Consider the following 19983-nt stretch of genomic DNA (forward strand, 5'->3'; position numbering starts at 1 on the left):
AATCAGGACTGTAAAGTGGATGCCTAATGATTTCCCATCAAAACCCTCACAAAATTGTCCTTGTTTGATGAGAGGAATGAATGGGAACCTTGTCTTAGGGGAGCAGGACCATCTGGTGAGGCTTTCCTGGGTGTTTTTCTGCTAAAGTTTTGGCTTTCTCAAAACACTCTCATTACAAGCAGATATTATTGTTCTTGTCCCTCCAGAAACTTAACAAGCAAAATGTCTTGAACATCCCAAAAAAACTATTGCCATGACCTTTGCTCTTGGTCGGTCTGCTTTTGCTTTGACTGGGCTGTGTCCACCTCTTGGTAGCCATTGCTTTGATTGTGCTTTGTCTTCAGGATTGTAGTGGTTAATGCTTCATCCTCTGTTACAGTTCTTTGAAGAAATGCTTCAAGATCTTGATCCCACTTGTTTAAAATTTTCATTGAAAGCAGCCGGGCACGGTGGCTCACGCCTGTAATCCCAGCACTTTGGGAGGCTGAGGTGGGCGGATCACCTGGTCGGGAGTTCAAGACCAGCCTGACCAACATGGAGAAACCCTGTCTCTACTAAAAATACAAAAAAAAAAAAATTAGCTGGGCATGGTGGCACATGCCTGTAATCTCAGCTACTCGGGAGGCTGAGGCAGGAGAATCGCTTGAACCCGGGAGGCGGAGGTTGCCATGAGCCAAGATCACGTCATTGCACTCCAGCCTGGACAACAAGAGTGAAACTTGGTCTCAAAAAAATAAATAAATAAAATAAAATAAAATAAAATAAAATTTTCATTGAAAGCTTTGCTCTCATCTGCACCTGATCTGGATGCAGTAGTTTTGGTGCCCATCAAGTGGAAAGTTTGTTCAACTTTAATTTTTCAGTCAGAATTGTGTACGCTGAACCAATGGAGATGTCTATGGTATTGGCTTTTTTTTTTTTTTTTTTGCTGTTAATTGTCAGTCCTCTTCAGTTAGAGCACAAACAAGATGAATTTTTTCTTTCTAATTTGATGTGGATGGTCTGGCACTTCAGGCTTTATCTTCAACATCATCTCATCCCTTCTTAACAAGTTATCCATTTATTAACTACTGCTGATTTCTTTTTTTTTTTTTTTTTTTTTGAGACAGTCTGACTCTGTCGCCAGGCTGGAGTGCAGTGACATGATTTCAGCTCACTGCAACCTCTGCCTCCTGGGTTCAAGCAATTCTCCTGCCTCAGCCTCCCAAGTAGCTGGGACTACAGGCGCACGTCACCACGCCTGGCTAATTTTTGTATTTTTAGTAGAGACGGGATTTCACCATGTTGGCCAGGATGATCTCGGTGTCTTGACCTTGTGATCCGCCTGCCTCGGCCTCCCAAAGTGCTGGGATTACAGGTGTGAGGCACCGCACCTAGCCAACTGCTGATTTCTTTGGGGCATTGTCCCCATAAACTTTTCATAAAGTATCAGTGATTTCACCATTCTTCCATCTAAGCAAGCTTCACTGTAAATTTGATGTTTGTTCTTGCTTCAGTTTTAGTAGAATTTATGTTGCTCTGATAGGAGTTCTTTTCAAACTGATGTCTTATCCTTCTTAGTGCCTCAAACTAGATCCCATTTAGTCATGTTATAACAAGTTAGTTATTTTGGGGCAAAAAAAATCTCAAATATATGCCTAGTTTTTTTGTAATATGCATTTTCCTTGAACTTTTTGAAGACCCTTTGTACATGATTGTGGTAAAAGCATGAATGTAGGAATATACATGGCACTATTACTATACATGGTACTATTAATATACATGGGAATATACATGGCACTATTAATATACAGGGTACTATTAATGACTATGGTACTGTACAGGACATGGTATTGTACATGACTATGGTAATATACAAGATAGATACTGTATATGACCTTGGTAATATACAAGATGGATACTCTACAAGACCATATTAATATGCAAGAATGATACTGTACATGACCATGGTAATATACAAGATTGATACTGTACATAACCGTGGTAATATACAAGACCTATACTGTACATGACCATGGTAATATACATGGCTATGGCACTGTACATGACTGTGACAATGTGTGTGACGATGGTAACACACGTGACTTGGTACTCCACATGACTGCACAGTGCTTTTGCACATTCATTGTCTTCCTTGACCTTTTTTTTTTTTGAGATGGAGTTTTGCCAGTCACCCAGGCTGGAGTGCAGTGGCACGATCTCGGTTCATTGCAACATCCACCTCCTTCTGGGTTCAAACGATTCTCCTGCCTCCGCCTCCCAGGTTCAAGCAATTCTCCTGCCTCAGCCTCCCAAGTAGCTGGGATTACAGGCATGCGCCACCCCAGCTAATTTTTATATTTTTAGTAGAGATGGGGTTTCACCATGTTGGCCAGGATGGTCTCGATCTCTTGACCTTGTGATCCGCCCGCCTCAGCCTCCCAAAGTGCGGGGATTACAGGCGTGAGCCACCACACCCGGCCAGCAGCATGCATTTCTGAGATCCAGGTGAAGTGGCCGTCCTGGGACACGTCGCTGAGGGCAGATTCTGAACCCAGGTTTCCCAGCTTCAACACTCCATCTTTTCCCACTGCAACAAATAATCTCAGCCTGGCCTGGCCTGCCTCATTCAGGGTCATGGAGAGGTCAAGAGACAAGCTGTTAAGTAATGGGGCTTAGTACACAGAGGGTTCTGGAGAGAGCGGTGATAAGCAGTGAATGAGTCAACAGGATGCAGGCAGGGATGTAGTGAAATCCGCTTTTACACAAACATCATTTAGAGCACTGAGTAGCAGTATTTGCATACAATGAATGGGAGACTTGCCAAAGGAATAAAATAGTCCTCAGTTACCAGGGTTTCTTTTAAAGAGTAAACTGACAAGCAGGGTAATAGCACAGTTGAATTTCTTTCATTTGACAACCAGTGTGACATCTTAACATGCAGAGACCCAGCTGCAGAGGAGAGAGTGAGTGACAGCTCCCTCCAGTTAAGCCCGAGGTCACTGAGCTCTGCGTGGCCTGAGAGCTTTGATCACTGTAAATTAAGGAAAATCTTAGAAGACTTCTCGAAGGAGGTGGCAACTGAGGGGGTTGCAGTAACTCTCCATTTTTTTGCTGGTTGTAGAGCCCTTCAAGGGTCTGAAGAAAATATGAACTCTATCCCAGGAAGAAGGTGCAACTGAAAGTTTTGTACTTTTAAGGGGTCATGTACCCCTGTCGCCTATCCCAGACTCTGGGTTAAGAAGGCTTGGACTAGATACAATCAAAACCCATCCAAGTCCTACAGGCTCAGATGCAGGCCCAGGGCGAGAGCTCGTGGGAGAGGCAGGGAACGCCCTGGTATCCTGTGACACTGAAGCCAGGGCAAGCTCAGGGTGGAGAGTACAGATGTGTGGCTTGGTGCTTAAGGCCACCAATGGTCAGCCTGGTGAAGGCCACTGGGCCCCAGCCTTTCTTACCTCATTGGCCATCCCTACTTCAAGGAATGTGGCCTTAAATCCTCTTTTCAGCAGCCTTTCGGGGATTTTGATGAGTGAAGCGTATGATGATCTTGTCCACGCTGAAACAGCCTCCTAGGGAACACGGTCTCCTGTCTGCGTCCCACCTCCCCCAACCACTTCTACCAGCCTCCAAGCCCTGCGGTCCCCATGCGGACCTCAGCGCCAGCTGAGGTTCAAGGTCCAGGTTTTCAAACTGGGTTCCAGAGCACCCTAGAGGCCCCAAGAAGGTAGGGCCACGTGGGAGATGGAGCAGGGAGGGTTCTGAGGGACCCCTCCTTCCTGTGGACCAGATCAGTGTTGTCACTTCTGTTTTGTGGCTTACAATTCCGTGTTAAGATTTTGGTGTGCATTTTGAAAGAAAGTCATTGTTTTAAAGAAAGGAAAAAAATAAGGCTTGAAAATGATGCTTCAAGGAAATGGCTCAGCCTGCTCCCTCTCCTCGATGGACCCTTCTTGGATTTGCTGGATGTCCCCTCTTTAATGACACCTCCACCTTTGGCTCTTTACTCCAAGGTGCTGTGGCTTCTGGACCAAATGCCCTCTAGTTCGCTTGGGCTTTTGCCCCTCAGGAGAGGGACCCACACTCCCACCCCAGACGTGTGGAACCCCTCCTGCCCTCAGCCTCGGCACCTCCTCTACCTCTGGGGTGCCCACAAGCTAGAAGCTCTGAATGCCCAAGCGGGGCTGAGACAGCCTCTCCAATGGGGACTCAGCCCAAACCCATCTGCCAGAAAGGACACAGGAGGCTTCTCCCTGGCCCTCCCTGCCTCCAAAGCACCCATCCCTGGGAGAGTGTGCCTTGACAACCCCAGCCCCAAAGCCCAGACCTGGCCCAAAGGCAGTGTCACAGCAGCCAAAATCTTATGGGCGGTAGAGGCCGGCTCCGGCCAGAGCACTCATGCAATTTGTAGTGCCGGCCAGGGCTGCTGGAAACCAGTGCCTAATGCTGTAGATTATGAGGGGCCTCCCAGTGACCTGCTGTGTGACCTTGGGCGAGCAACCCTCTCTGAGTTTTGGTTCCCTCATCTGAAAAATGAAGGTGTGGAAATGTAGTGAAAAAGCTCCTCTCACCTCCTGGGTAATGGCAAGAGCGTTTCCAAGAGACAACCACTCCTTCCAGGTGGGGCAATGGCCGTGGGGGTGGGGGGCGGTGGATACCCCCTGCTCCAGCCCTTCTCCTTCTGCATATTAGACCAGATGCTCAGCAGGACACCAGGGAAAAAAGGCAAAAAACCCGCTGGCCTGACTCAACCTTGGTTCTGGGACTCCCCCGGGAAGCAGAGAGTTCTGCCCCTGCCACAGAAGCCCTCAGGGGGAATTGGAGCCTTTGACCCTTTCTAGAAGTCTGTGGGAGGGAACCACTCCCTACAGGGAGTCTGGCCATCTCCCATCTCCCTTCCACCCGAGGCCTCACCCCTGTTGAGATGACTCGTAGCACAGCCCCTATCTTCCCAGGCAGGGGCTGGTCCAACATAGGCCTTTCTGCAACCCAGGGGCTGAGGCTGGTCAGGGGTACGGCCTCCTCTCTGGTCCTGGCTGCCCAACCCCCACAACCATCCAACTTCCCCTGCACAAGGCATTAGTCATTTTGATCTCTGCGTCCAAGTAGCTCAATTGGTCAGGACCGGGCTGCGGTGAGGCCAAAGTCAGGGGTTACCATAGCAACTCACCATGCTTTGTGGCTGCTCGTTGATATCCACAGGGGCAGGGGGCATGCCCTCTCACTCACCAAGTATCTGGCAACTGGCACAGTATCTGGCCCACAGTAGATACTTAATAAATGGTTGTTGCCTAAATGAATGCATGACCGACCCATTGTAGCTAGTTAGAGCCAGTGATTACTGAGCACCTACTATGTGCCAGGGACTGTTCTAAGCCCTGACACGTCACAAGGTCATTTACTCCTCGAAGTAACCTTCCAGCGTGGGTACCGTTATCATCTTCTTCTTACCAACAGGACTCTGAGAGTCAGTAACTTAGAATCACACAGCTAGTAAATGACCCAGCAGGATTGGAACCCAGGGTGTCTGCTTGTAACCAATGAGTCTTGCCTTTTGGTTGATAGTTTCACGGAAGAGATGGCGTTGATGGCCCCTAGTGGAGTCCGTAGCCAGACAGTCTATATGGGTCAAACAACATCACCTCCAGCTTTCCCGATGGGGGCTCTGGAGGTGTTCCTCAGATTGGTTTATTGACTCATGGGACCAGAAGTCCCTGGGTAGGGCTGACTTTGGGCATGTCTCCAGTGGCTCAGTGCTGTCAGGACTCAGGAGAGTTTCTCTCTCCCCTCACTTTAAGGCAGACCTCTCTGCCACGGGGCTGCTCACACCTGCCCCCTGCTGCTCGTAACGTAACCTTTCCAGCTCCCATTCAAGTAGACAGACAGGTGTTCTTTGCCCAGAAGTCCTGGAAGGGTCCAGGAATTGGGTCTCTCTGGCAGTGACTGGGTGAGCCTGAACCAAGGAAATGGTGCTCTATTTGGCCAGCTGTGGATCATGGCCAGACTCTGAGCCAGGGGTATACCAGCCCCAGCCAAGCCATAGGGCTTAGGAGTCAGGAGATCGGCTTCTGCAGGGCAGATGGGTGGATACCATGAGCAGGAGCAAGGGGTCCAGTACACCTTCTTGTGGAAGGACAACACTCATCTTTCAGTCATGCCACGTGGAAACAGCCAGGAGAGCCAGGCCTGCCTGTATCAGGCAGCCCTCCAGATCTAATCCTGCAGACCTTATCAGGTCATTTACCAATGCCTTACCACTGCACCCCCCACCCCCCACCCATCTCCCCAAGAAAAAAAAGGTAGAATGGACTTTTCAGGGTTGAACTAAAATCTCTGCCTTCAAGGAGATTGTAGTTCAAAGAGGCAAAATGCTCAGCTACCAAAGTCCAGCAGGTTGTCAACAGACTGACTTTGGAAACTTTTCTAGGTGATAGATAGAGAGATAGACTGTGATATGAGAGGAAAGGAAGCCCTTTGCTAGGTCATGGTTGCTAGTGATACTTCACAGGTGCAAGAGGCCAGCTCTCCCTCCCCTCCAGCTGCGGGCAGGGGAGCAGAACAGAGATGATATTGGGTCCTTCCAAGGTGGTTGGTCGGCGGGGGGTCTTCCTTTTAGTGCTCCCGCAGCCCAGCAAGCAGTGGCCCCTCTCACAGGCCTGGTAGCAGGTCACCGTGGGGAGCTGGGGCCAGTGTGACTGTGAAGGGCGGCGTGACCTTCATGCAGGCAGGCAGTCCTGCCAGACACACCCACATGGCGTCTGTCCACCCTTGGCTGCACGGCCCATGTTCTTACATCTCAGATGCCAAAGAATTAAGAGTCTGACCTGGCCTCTCCAGGCCACTTCCCTATGAGCACACAGCAGAGGAGACGGGGTCCTTAAGGGATGGCAAGACACAAGGTCAGTGTGGAGTGGGCACATGGTGCCCTCCGAGGGCTCACACCTCCTCAGCCAGTAGATCCATGCCTTGGCTTTGGGGATGTCTCCTGAGCCTTCAAGTCAGTGGAAATGTTTGTGTGAGTGTGTGTGTGTGTGTGTGTGTACGTGTGCACACACACACACACACAGATGTGCAGTTCTTTCTTTCTCAAGGAGCCAGTGAAGCATAGAGATTCAGATTTTGAGTTCAGGAGTCAACCACACCAAAGTTCGTATGCTGGCTCTTCTATTCACTTGCCGTGTGACCTTGAGCAAGTTACTGGACCTCTCTGAGCCTACGTGCCTTGGTAGGGTGGACCATGGCTGAAGGCAGCTGCAAGCACAGACGGGGGCTTCCAACCAGTCTTTGTTGTTAATAAAGTGCTACCCACATGTTAAACAATTTACATGACAATCTGATTTACTCCTCAGAGCAACCCTATGACACAGTCACTGTTCCCAGTTTAAAGATGGAAATACTAGGGCTCAGAGACGTTAAATACTTGCCCAAAGTCACACAGCCCAGGTAGCCATGGGATTCGAATCCAGGCAGTCTGGCTTCTAGGAAAGGAAACCTGGCTGTGCCTAGGACTGGGGTCTAAGCTGAGGCGTTAAGGATGAGATGGAAGCAGCAGAAGGAAAATATCCCAGGCAGAGGGAAAGAGCGGAGCTAGAAAATAGGAGATGAGAGAGTTTGTTTCCTTTGGGAAAAGGACCCTGGCCTGGCCAGAACAAAAGTGTGAGCAGGGAGTGGAGAGAGATGGCCAGGGCCATACCTCGTAGAGCCTGGTGGTTGTGGGGTGAAGTCTGGACATGATTGGGAGAGCACTAGGGAGCCACTGAAGGCTTTCTACAGGATGCACGACCAGCCCACATTACTGGAAGGTGACGGAAGCCTGATTTTCCACAGAATTCTCTGATGTTGGAGGGGTGTGATGCTCTCTGAGGACCATGGAAAATCACTTTCTGTGGGGCTGGTGCTTGGGAAAATTCCCGCCTCAACTGGCCCTATGGGCCAAGGGCCTGGCTTTTCTCCCAGCATCCTGGTCTTTGCAGGGTGTGCTGGCCTGGCCATTTCCCATTGAATGTCCCGCTTCCTCTGAATCCCCTGGCCCTCTGGGCCCAGAGCCACAGCCTGATAGCATGAGACCAGTCAGCCGGAAGGGTTAACTCCAAGGCAGTTGACCTTCGTCCTAGCAGAGATTAAACCGATTCCTAATTAATAGCCTGTAGGATAGCTACCTTGGCACAGCTTGCAAGTAATTTAAGGCTTGTCCTTAGAGGCTGGTCCATAAATTACATTTAATTAGCTGAAGGTCTCCCTGGGACACATCAGCCTGGTGTGTGATTGAGCCTACCAGCTCAGTGACCTCTGAATTTCATGTTGGAGTATGAGGGAGACGCTGAGATACTCTAGTAAAATGTTTATTTCCTTTTCCAAAACAAGAGCTGAATTCTTTCTTCTGCTAGCAGCTCTGAGAGGTACCGCCAACCGGTTTGGGGGTCTCTGTTCAGCTAGTTCCTGGCTTTGCTCTTGACTAATTACTTATACTTCCAGGGTCTCAGTGCCTTATCTCTTAAAAGAAGCCGAGTTCAAGTCTACAGACCCTTATCTGAAACCCTTAAGGCTAGCTGTGTCTCATAGGTCTGACGCTTTGGACTTTAGAAATGCAATCCAGCACATAGGCCATATACCTAGTGACGCCCACAGCAAGGTCTAGGGCAGCCACCCGTAATCACAGTGATAGTCACCACAGTGGGATAAAGAGACCAGAACTAGCCTCATGATGGTTCCAATTAGGGCTTGCTCTAAACGCGTGTGTCAAAAATAAATGTAGGATTTTAGAGCTTTTTGGATTCTAGAACGGAGGATAAGGGGCCGTAAACCTCACTGTTGAACTCAGAGAAGCTCCTAAATAAATGCTAATTATGATGAGTACTGTTGTTATTTTTTTTGTTTTATTTTACTTGCCGAGACAGAGTCTCACTCCATCACTCAGGCTGGAGTGCATTGGTGCGATCTCAGCTTACTGCAGCCTCAACCTCCCAGGCTCACGTGATCCTCCCCAGTGGCTGGGACTACAGGCGCGCACCACCATGCCCGGCTAACTTTTGTATTTTTAGTGGAGACAGGCTTTCGCCATGTTGCCCAGGTTACCTGTTGTTATTATTCCTCTTTCCCCTACAGCTAATACGCTGCCATGTCCACTGCCCCTGCACATGTAGAGACTGGATGTGCGGGCAACTTTTAGTTTGGCAGGTGTCACCTGTCTGCCGGTGATGTGTGATACGTTCTCCCTTGAGTGGCTCTGCCAGAGCTGTGTTTGTGTTTCCTGCTGCCTGGGGGAGCGTGGAAGGCTCGTGACTTGGCACGAGGTCCCACTGGGTGTTCCTGCTGGGCACCCTCTGCATGATGGCTGGGGCTGGCTTCCTGGGTGCGACCCAGGGATTCTCACTGGCCCTGCTCTCAGAAGCGCCCTATACTTGGTTTGAGGCTCAGCTGTCTCCATCTTGCAATTCTTTACAATTTTTGAACCAGGGACCCTGCGAATGATGTGGCTGGTCCTAACGACAGCCATACCACACAGGTTGTCAACTTCACCCCTCCCAAGTTCCCCTCAAAGGGAAGTTACTAATGTTTCACAGAAGAGGCAAAACTATTTCATTCATTCATTCACACAGTCACTGGGCACCCAATTACCAAGCCAGGCCTGGAAATTCCTTGGAGAGCCTACATTCTAGAGAGCGTGTGTGTTTGAGAATGGGAGAAATAGACAAAAACCAAGCAAACAAATAACCACGATCACTTCAGATAGTGACCAAGTGCTGCAAAGACAAGAAAGCAGAGGGATATGAGGGAGAAGGATGTTAAAGATTAAATTCAGTGAAGGAGAAGCTGGAATCAGGGCTGGAGTTCAGCTGTGCCTTGTTGCACTCCATGGGTAGTCGCTAAAGATCTGGGGTCATTTCAGGCCGGGCGCCGTGGCTCATGCCTGTAATCCCAACACTTTGGGAGGCTGAGGTGGGTGGACCAGTTGAGGTCAGGAGTTCGAGACCAGCCTGGCCAAGATGGTGAAACCCTGTCTCTACTAAAAATACAAAAATTAGCCAGGTGCGGTGGTGGGCGCCTGTAATCCCAGGTACTCGAGAGGCTGAAGCAGGAGAATCGCTTGAACCCGGGAGGCGGAGGTTGCAGTGAGCCGAGATCGCGCCACTGCACTCCAGCCTGGGTGACAGAGCGAGACTCCGTCTAGGGCAGGGGGAGATCTGGGGTCATTTCTAGGTTCCCCACCCCCCACAAGGCAGGGTGATCATTAGTTAATGGGGTCCAAGTAGGGGAGTCAATGGGGGTCTCCTTGAGCCAGGGGGGACTATTCATCCCCAAAGACCTCGTCACCCCGGCTTCTCACAATAAACCCAGAGGCTCAGTTTTGGGGGGCAGTGGGTGAGGAGAAGGGCAGCCTTGGTTTCTCTGAGGGTCTCCAAGTTCTCCCCGTGCCAGGCCCCCTGCACCTGAGGCTTCTGACGGGCCCTGCGGTTTGGTGAGCATTTTCTTGCACTTTTGACCTTCCGCACACCAGCACAGGGAGGCCAGTTTCAGTTTTCCCCACTTCCCCAGATGGAGATGGTGAAGCTCAGAGATGCCAAGTGACTCATCCAAAAGTCACACAGCAAATCAACTCCAGAGCAGATTCCTTGAGGCCCCAACCAGGCTGCTTTTCATTCCAAAGGGCAGTGCAGGCTCTCAGCTCTGAGCGCTGGCTGCCAAGTTAGTGCGGTCCAGGGCTGCTCTGGGAGCTCCGCGGGATAAACAGGCTCCCTGCTTCGGAAGGGAGGGGCGGTGCGCGGCCAACGGGACACTTTTATACCTCTTTATACCTGGAAGCCATCCCTGCAACCCCCCAACCAGGCTTTGCAAGGGAGAAGTAATGAGCTTCCCAGAAAGCCCAGAGCAAAGGCAGGCACCTCCCCAATCTCTTCCCACGAAAACCCGAAGCTGACCCCGGAGGCCCAGCCCTCGGGTTTAGAGGCTTCTCCGGGAAGCGGAGACAGAGACCCTAGAGGAGAGGCTGTCCCCGGAGGGGTGGGAGCTGCCAGCCCCCAGGGGTGCTCGAGGGGAGCGAGGCCGCTCCAGGGAGGTGGATGCCCGCCAGTGGGGCGGCGAGGGCTGCCGGGACGGTTCACGCAGCGGCCAGCAGACTGGCTGCGTGTTGCAATGTCTGGTGGCGTTTGCAGCATCCTGTCCGTGTGTGCAGCTGGGGTAACCTCGGGCCGGCGGAGGAGCGCGTGTGGCTCGTAGGCCCTGCGGCCGGAGGCTGCTGGCACCTTGCATCTCATTTACAGCTCCGGGTTCAGCCACAGGTCAGCGGCGCCCGTGACATCACGGCGTCTGTTTACCGACGGGTCTGGGCAAGAGCGGACGGTCCCGGGGCGGGAGGGGGACCCCAGCAGCGCCCCGGCCCCCAGCCCGGCTCCCCTCCTCACCCCCTCCGCCCAGCCCCTCCTCGTCTGCACCTGAAACCTCAACCCAGCCCCCTTCTGCAGCCACCTACCCTGCCCCCTCCCCATCTGCACCCGAGATCCCAACCCAGCTCCTCTCCACAGCCCCCAGCCTGTCCCATCGCCCCCCATCTGTACCCTGACCGCACCTCGGCCTTCCTTCACCTCCCGGCCCAGGACCCCAACCTGTTTCCCCGCTTTCCCCGCAAAGCCCTCCCTATCTGCTCCCGGGACACCATCTGGCCCCCTCTTCACCCGCTCCACCCAGTCGCCTTCCAGTCTGCACCCAGGACCCCAGCCTCGCCCCCACCCCCCCATCTATCTCCCGCCCCTTCCCATCCCCTTTCCACCCCTTTCCCATCCGCCGCTTGGGATCCCAGCCCGATCCCCACCCGGCACTGCAGCCCCGCCCAGCCCCTCCCGGGACCCCCGCGGCCCCGCCCCGCGCCCGCCCCTGGGCCCACTTTCAGAAAGACTTCCTGGAGCCTCCTGCCCGACCCGCTGAGGCTTGGCGGCTCCTCCTGCCACCCCCTCACGCCATCATGTGAGCCAGGCTGGCCTCCCGGCCGCGCACCGAGCCGGCTGCAGCTCGTTAGCTGTCAGGGCCAGGGTTGGGACGGCCCGGGCACTTTGTTATTGGAAACTGGGCTCACCCCCGCTGCGCTAGGTGGGTCCCAGGCGCTGGGGCAGCCTCTTCCCCCGGAGCTGCCCTTGCCACCTGGAACTGCTTTCTCGCTCACCGCCTCCCCTCCCCTCCCTCTGCGTAAACCAATTGTTCTGGAAGCTGAAGGGACCTGGGATTCTCTTCCTGCACACCTGGGGCTTGCCAGAGCCAACCCTCCTGGAGAGGGAGGCGCTGGGGCTCAGGGAAAGGCAACCTCATTCTTCCATTTTCTCAGGCCAAACGTTCTGGTGTCCTCTGGGAAGCTCACTTTCTCCAGCACCCAGCTCTGCAACCGTCCAGAATCCCTCTTCTCCCATCACCTAAGCATCCCAGCCCAGCCCCTTCCAGCTTCATGTCAGAGGCTTTTTTCTCCTTACAACCTCCCAATCTACCCCATCTCAGAATAGAGTTCAAAGTCCTGCTGTGGCTGGTGTCTCCCGCTTGCTCTTCCACACTGGTCTCCATGCTGGGGAAGCTCATTCCCACCCCAGGGCCTTTGCACCAGCTCTTCCCTCCGCCAGGGATGCTCTTCCTCCACGCGTCTGTATCTCTCCCTCCTTCACTTCCCTCAGGTCTCTTCCAAAATGTTACTTTAGCCAAGAGGACTTCCCTGCACCTTTCCCCCACCATCTGAATACCACTCCCACCCCATAATCACTCCCTCCAACCCCCTACAAAGCTATGTGTTCCTCCCATGCACTTCTAGCACTTTCTAGTGGCTAGAAAACTACTTACTATACAGTCATTCGTTCACGTGAACAAGTGTTCATGCTCATCGTTCCCGGACTTACACACAAGCAAACTCCGCAAGTGAGATAAATGTATTCCCCGCTGGATCCCAGGGCCTCCAAAGTGCCTGGTGCACACAATTCCACAAATAGTCCTTGAATGAATGAATGGATGAATGAATGAATGAATGAATGAATGAATGAATGAATGAGGCAGGACAGGGTTGTTAAAAGAGCTTCCCTTTGGAGTCCGAGCCTTGCTTTGAAACTTCTAGTAGTGCAGCCTGCATGAGTTACTTAGACTGTCCAAATTTGAATCCCACCCCGGTGGACAGTAATCTGGAGATGTGTGCTGTGAGGGAAGGGTGGTCTGTAGATGCTGGCTCCTCCCTCCCCTCCTTGGCACCCCCACCCCAAGGTCACCCAGCACTTTCCAGCAAGAGGTCCAGTGGGGGAAAAGGGCAAAGGTTGTGAGGCGTCAGCCATGAACTCTAGCCTGAGTTTCTCTGCCTCCGTGTTTTGCCAAGTGCAGCCCTGGGCAGTCAGATGGAGGTGGAGCCCCTGGCCAGTCTTGTAGGCTGTGGATGTTTGTGAAAAGAAACATCAGCCCGTGGGTTTCTGGCTGGGAGTGAGCAGTGTTCTGCCCGCCCGGAGTCAGCTTTTGTGATTGTTTCCCTGGAGAGTTTTCTGAGTGGTCCCAGAACCAAAAAGTTTCGCAAGAATCACACCCAGGGATGAGGTGGAGACTGCCCAGTTGTCACGTACTGGCTCTTGGCAGGGCGTGGTTTTAGCATTTGAAGGAGTGTCCTCAGGAACACTAGGTGCTCATCACAGGGGGAGACATGCCTGTCTCAGCAACTGGGAAGGAGGAAATCAAAGAAGGGTAGATTTGTAAATCAAATCAGAGCTGGTGTTTGTGGGGTTGGGGCATTTTACATGAAGACCTCTTGGGTAAAGAGACACTTGAGCAGAACCTGTGAGAAGGTGGCCAGGTGTGGTACCTCACTCCTGTAATCCCAGCACTTTGGGAGACTGAGGCAGGAGGATCACTTGAAGCCAGGAGTTCAAGACCAGCCTGGGCAACAATGTGATACCCCCGTCTCTACAAATAATAATAATCATAATAATTTTTTAAAAAGAAAAGAGGGTGCCCTACAAGGAGAGGGATACTTGGGAAAAGAGAACAGAAAGCAGCCAGTACAAAGGCCCTGAGGTAGAGGGGGCCAGTGCTTCTGCAGGGCTGAGACCTAGGAGGGAGTAGCTGAGACGAGGGATGGGGCAGACCAGGAAGGGCCTGCGATCCCAGTAAACACTAGATTCCAGTCTGTGAGATGGGCAGCCATCAGTAGTCATAAGCAGGGTGATGTGGTCTGACACATTCTAGAAGGATCTCTGGCTGTTGTGTTGAGAACAGACTGAGGCAGGGGCCCTGGGGCAAAGGTAGGAGCCAAGTGACCTTTTGGGACCAGGTGAGGGGTCCACTTGTGCTCCAGGTGAAGGGCGCTGAGGCAGGGCCCCAAGGCGCCGTGGAGGTGGCGAGAAGTGGTGAGAAGCCTCTGGATTTCAGAGGTCAGGCTGACAGGGTGCGTGGTGGAGTGGGCATACAGTGAGAGAAAACACTTAATGTGGGACAGTGAAGAGGCTTCGGAGGTTAAAAAGAGCTTGGCATCTGAAAACAGGGAGTGGTGTGGAGGGGACGCAGCCTCTGTCACCTCTCAGCCTCGGGAGCCTGGGGCTGGGCCTCGCTTGGCCTCCTCTATTGAATGAGGATAATGGAGCCCATTTGTGTTAGTTTCCTGTCAATGGCACAACAAATGACCACCAGCTGTGTGGCCCAAAACACCAGAGCTGCTGTCACGTTTCTGGGTACCAGAAGTCCAAACTCCAGGTGTCAGCAGGGCCCCACTCCCTCCCGGGCTCTAGGGAAGGATCCTTCCTTGTCTCTTTCAGCTCCTGGTGGCTCTTGGCAGCTCCTGGCATCGCGTGGCTTGTGGCCGCCTCACTGCCATCTCTGCTTCCATCTTCACGCGGCCTTCCTCTCCTCTGTGTATGTCTTTCTTCTGTCTCTCATGAGGACACTAGTCCTTAGACTCAGAGCCCACCCTAACCCAGGGTGATCTCACTTTGAGATCCCCAACTCAATTACAGCTACTCAGTTACAAAGACCCTTTTTCAGCATAAGGTCACATTCACAGGTACCAAGGGTTAGGACTTGGACTCAGCTTCTCAGGGGACACTAATCAGCTGACTGTACCACCCCCAGGCAGCCGAGAGGATTCAGTCTAAGAGCCCAGAGCAGGACCCAGCGTGCAGTAAAGGTCCACAGATTGTTCACTGTGGTGGCGGTGAGTGCTTGTCACAGTCCCACCCCGCCCACTTGGAGAGCAAGGGTGCTCCAGGCAAACCCCATACCCCCTCACAGCAAACACCAGCCCTGGGCACTGTGCTGACCCATGCTCAGAACAGCTTCTGTCCTCACCTGTCCTCCCACCTGAGCCCCATCAGAGCCCCAGTGGCCTCGCAGAGGGGCAAGGAACATCTCTGCCATGCCTTTCATAACCACTTGGTCATCAAGACCGAATGATGACCGCACCTTTCCCTCGTTCCCTGGGAGGTGGACGCCTTTCTCTCCAGTCCTTGGACATGGCATCCGCTCACTGTAGCTGTGCACTGAATGAATATGTTGTTTCGTGGGGTCATTTTGCTCCCGCAGGTAAAGTCAGTGGCCAACGGCACAGATTGCATAAGTTGAGGTTCCAGCTCTACCGCTTACCGCTTGGAATTACATAGCCCCTTCGTGTATCAGTTTTCTCGGGTATGAGCCCTTCTGAGCTGACAGAGGACTAGACGCCCCACGGCACCCATGCTGAGGCAGCGTGGCCAGCTAGTGAGCCCCACGTGCATGTCAGAGCTACTGTCATTCCTGTGCCTCCCAAGCAGGCCAGTTCCAGGCTGGACGTCCGCCTGGAGGAAGTCTCTGCCCTGCTCCAGGTTGCGGTCAGGGACTTGTGGGAGGGCGACACCGCTGGCTGATCTAATTTGAGGAGCTTCATCACAATCCTCCCCAACAGCTGAGCCAGCGGTAGCCAAAACATTCTCGGCAGGCCAAAACAGGGGCCTGGAGCCAGGGAAAGCCTGTTTCGCAGGGCTACGTGGGAGAGACCTGCCTAGGCTTCAGCAGCCCAGCAGTGCAGGAACAGGAATGACACATAAGGACCTAGCCAAAGTCCCTGACAGGCCCAGTGGCTTCTGTCACCTCTGACCTCCTGGGGTCAGCCGTGGGGCACCTGTAATGAACCTAGGGCTACACCAATAAATGCTAGCTGTCTCTATTTTTATTAGTACAGCAACAGATATAGATCCCCCTTGCTGATGGAAGATCCAGAACCCTGTTGGGGTAATGGTTGCCTGGAAGACCCCTTCTGAAGCTCTATGTCTGTCTCCTCCCCTAGAAACAGCCTTGAGTGGGACAAAACCACAGAATCGCGCAATGTCTCTGTCCCCATCCTTTTACCTGACAGCATGCAGACTGGATTGTATAGAGTCTGGAAAACAGGCCTCCCAGAAAAAAAGGTGGAAGGGATTAGAAAGTCTGGGAAGGAGATGCTGGAAGTCGGTACCTGATCATTGTGGATCAGTTTTGATCAGTGTGATCAGTGTGGATCTGCACTGGAAGCAGAAGGGCTGGTAGGCTTGTTGGGTGTGCCCGGGTGACAGGCCAGCACTCTCAATGGGTGACAGCTAGAGGGATCCCACTGGGGTCCATTCGGAGAAAGCAGGCTTCCTTCCAGGGCTGTGCTGGGGAGGAAGAGGCTGCGGATTCAGAGTCACATTCCAACTATTTTTTTTTTTTAGCGACAGAGTCTTTGTAGAAATGACTATTCTAGGTCGGGCACAGTGGCTCACGCCTGTAATCCCAGCACTTTGGGAGGCCGAGGCAGGTGGATCACCTGAGGTCAGGAGTTCGAGACCAGCTTGGCCAACATGGAGAAACCCCGTCTCTACTAAAATTACAAAATTAGCCGGGCGTGGTGGCGCACGCCTGTAATCCCAGCTACTCGGGAGGCTGAGGCAGGAGAATCGCTGGAACCCGGGAGGTGAAGGTTTCAGTGAGCCAAGATCATGCCACTGCACTCCAGCCTGGGCAACAAGAGTGAAACATCATCTCAAAGAAAAAGAAATGACTATTCTAGAAACCTAAAGTGTCACCACTCTGGGTGACTGGGGCAGGAGTGAGGAGAAGCCTGGAATGATGTCTGCCTGCTCCCCACCCCACCCTCAGCACCTCCAGAGGCTCCTCACCAGAACCCCCAGAGTTCCTTGGGGCTCTGCTTGAAAACCTCTCCTCCCTAAGAAATCCCCCCACAGCTTGTTCTGCAGGTGGACAGTTTTGACAGCTGGTCTCTACCTTCTCAGGCTTGGGGGCGTAGACAGAGGAGGGCCTTCTAAGTAAGGTGGAAGGATGGAATCAAGAAATAGCAAGATTCTGTGGTTTTGCCCCAGTCAAGGCTGTGCCTAGGGCAGTCAGATGGAGGTGGAGACCAGATGGGGTCTTCCGGGCAACCGTTTCCCCAACAGGGTATGTGGATCTTCTACTGCAAAGGGGGATCTATTTCTGTTGCTGTGCTAATAATAATAATAATAATAATAATAATAATGACAGCTAGCTTTTTACAAAACAGAGACAGAGTCTTGCTATGTTGCCCAGGCTGATCTTGAACTCCTGGCCTCAAGCAATTCCCCCACCTCGGCCTCCCAAAGTGCCGGGAATATAGGCGTGAGCCAACATATCCAGCCCACAGCTGGCATTTATTGTGCCCTTTCTTAATCCTCCCAACTACTCTTCAAAGTGGGTGTTTTAGGCTGGGCACGGTGGCTCACACCTGTAATTCACCATGTTGGTGAATTATGGTGAAACCCCATCTCAACTAAAAATACAAAAATTAGCTGGGTGTGGTGGCGCACACCTGTAATCCCAGCTACTTGGGAGGCTGAGGCAGGAGAATCGCTCAAACCCGGGAAGCAGAGGAGGCGGTGAGCCGAGATCGCGCCACCGCACTCCAGCCTAGCCCACAGAGCAAGCCTCCATCTCAAAAAAAAAAAAAAAAAAGAAAAGAAAAGAAAAGAAAAAGAGTGGATATTTTAAACCTTAATTCATAGAGGTTCAGTTCATGTTAATTCATAACTGTTAAAGAATTGAACCCAGGCAGTCTGGCTCCAGAGCCCATGTTCTAAGCTGCTCTACTCGAGAAAGGGTCTCTCCTTTTGGAAATAGACAGGGTTGTGAAAGGGGGAAATTCCAGTCGGAACCTATGCCACGCTCACACTCACCCTCTGCTATCTAGCACCCCATTCTAACCTTAATGTCTTAAAAGCTAGATGTTGCTTGCCTGCTCATTCTCATCTGACCACAGGGATGGATTTTTATTAACAGCCTCCTACTGGAGAGGCCAGGAGCAGAGAGCTGTGCACCCTCCACGCTGTGACCTTCCCACCCCACCGCCCAGCCTGCTGTGGTTTGGGGTCTCTGGTGGGTATTTTCGTTCCCTCTGAGAAGCCAAGTCAGCACCGATCCAGCTCCAAAACATGGGGCCCATGGGACATGAGCTGGCCTGCCAAAGACCTGCCCAGGGTCTCAGATCTTTCCGGGGCTGCCAATTATAAACAGATGCTCCTCCTGGGACGCACCCAGAGACCACCCGGCTCATGTCGCCGGTGGGAGGGTGCGCTGCAGCTGAACTCCAGGAATGAAAGCCAAGTCCAGCATTAGTGCACGCCCCTCTGGGCTAGGAAGGCAAGGCTGGGTAGAGAAGGGGCACTCGGTGTCCTCCTGGGGCTGGTGTCTTGTGATGATGTTAGCTGAGCTTTTACTCTTGTGCCTGGCCCATGCTGGATGCTGGGGTTACGAGATGAATAAGATTCCCTGGAGGACCTTGCACGCTCACGGGAGAGGCAGGGGTGTTCACCAATCAGTCAGCATGCTCACATCTGTGCACTAGTGGAGGTTGAAAAAAGACTAGTGTTAGCAGTGAGGAATGGGTATCCTGAGTCAGGCTGATCTGCTCTTATGAGCTGCATGACCTTGGGTGAGTCACTATCTGTCTGCGGCTTACCTATTAAATGCAGAAGGTAAACATACCCACCTCGAGGGGTTGTGAGGATTAAAGAAGAAAACATATCCATGTACTCAGCACAGTGTCTGGCCCATGGCAACTGCTCAACAGATTTAGCCATTATATAGTGGTGGTGCTGTTGTTGTTGTGGGGAGGCTGGAAGGAGCAGCCAGGGAGGCTTTAGAACTGAGGGAGCATTCAAGTAGGGTTTTGCAGGTTGAATAGGAGTCCATAAGTAGCCCTGGCATTTGAAACAGAGAAAAACAGCCCAGGCCGGGCACCAGGTAGGGACACAGGAGAAACCTGAATTTGGGAGATTTAGTCCCTGTCCTCTAAGAGACAGGATATAGACCCCAATGGCCGTGACAGCACATGCAGGGCCAAGAGCACTGTGTAATGAGCGAGTGGAAACTGGGAGCTGTGGATCCCCTGGCAGGCTCCCTCCCTTACTCACTCAACAACAGGAAGAGAGATGTGAATAGACAGTCACTTGCCAATGGACGAGGGCCCCCGAAGAGCACCACTCGGGGGCTGGGGGACAAGGGGTTGGACCCACAGGGCTGAGTGACATTACCTGTGTGTAAAGAATCTATTTGGAGAGTGATCCATGGGGAAGCTTTTACTCTACCTTCTGTTGTTTTTTGTTTTGTTTTGTTTTGTTTTTTGGTTTTTGTTTTTTTGAGACCAGGTCTCTCTCTGTCATCCAGGCTGGAGTGCAGTGGTGAGATCTTGGCTCACTGCAGCCTCTGTCCCCTGGGCTCAAGTGATCCTCCCACCTCAGCCTCCTGAGCCACCACACCCAGCCCCACCTTCTATTTTTAAGATCATAAGTAACAATCCTTATTCTTTAGAGATATTTTTTGCTTATACAAATATAAAGAAGCAAACGACAGTCAGCTGTGATCCTGCCTGAGACACCCATCTCTGTGTAGCCTGTTGACTTCCAGTGACCTGGTGGCTTATGCCCGTAATCGCAGCACTTTGGGAGGCTGAGGTGGGAGAATCACTTGAGCCCCAGGAGCTTGAGACCAGCCTGGGAAACATGGCAAAACCCCATCTCTACAAAAAATATAAAAATTAGC

At 52.3% G+C, this 19983-nt stretch overlaps 1 protein-coding gene across 3 annotated transcripts in view; it reads left to right on the plus strand.

The window, feature by feature from the left end:
* Positions 1 to 19983, plus strand: part of DHRS3 (dehydrogenase/reductase 3) — a 50582-nt gene that overhangs the window by 13972 nt on the left and 16627 nt on the right. The window contains exon 1 of one of the 3 annotated variants that reach the window (XM_019011338.4): positions 10922 to 11258. The exons of the other annotated variants lie outside the window; for them this stretch is intronic. Coding sequence (XP_018866883.1) covers positions 11040 to 11258 — 219 coding nt within the window. The 5' untranslated portion in view covers positions 10922 to 11039. Of the gene's footprint in view, positions 1 to 10921; positions 11259 to 19983 lie in introns of those variants that run through there. 3 annotated transcript variants of the gene reach the window in all.

The sequence above is a fragment of the Gorilla gorilla genome, chromosome 1, assembly GCF_029281585.2.
Source record: "Gorilla gorilla gorilla isolate KB3781 chromosome 1, NHGRI_mGorGor1-v2.1_pri, whole genome shotgun sequence".
Classification (NCBI taxonomy): Eukaryota; Metazoa; Chordata; class Mammalia; order Primates; family Hominidae; genus Gorilla; species Gorilla gorilla.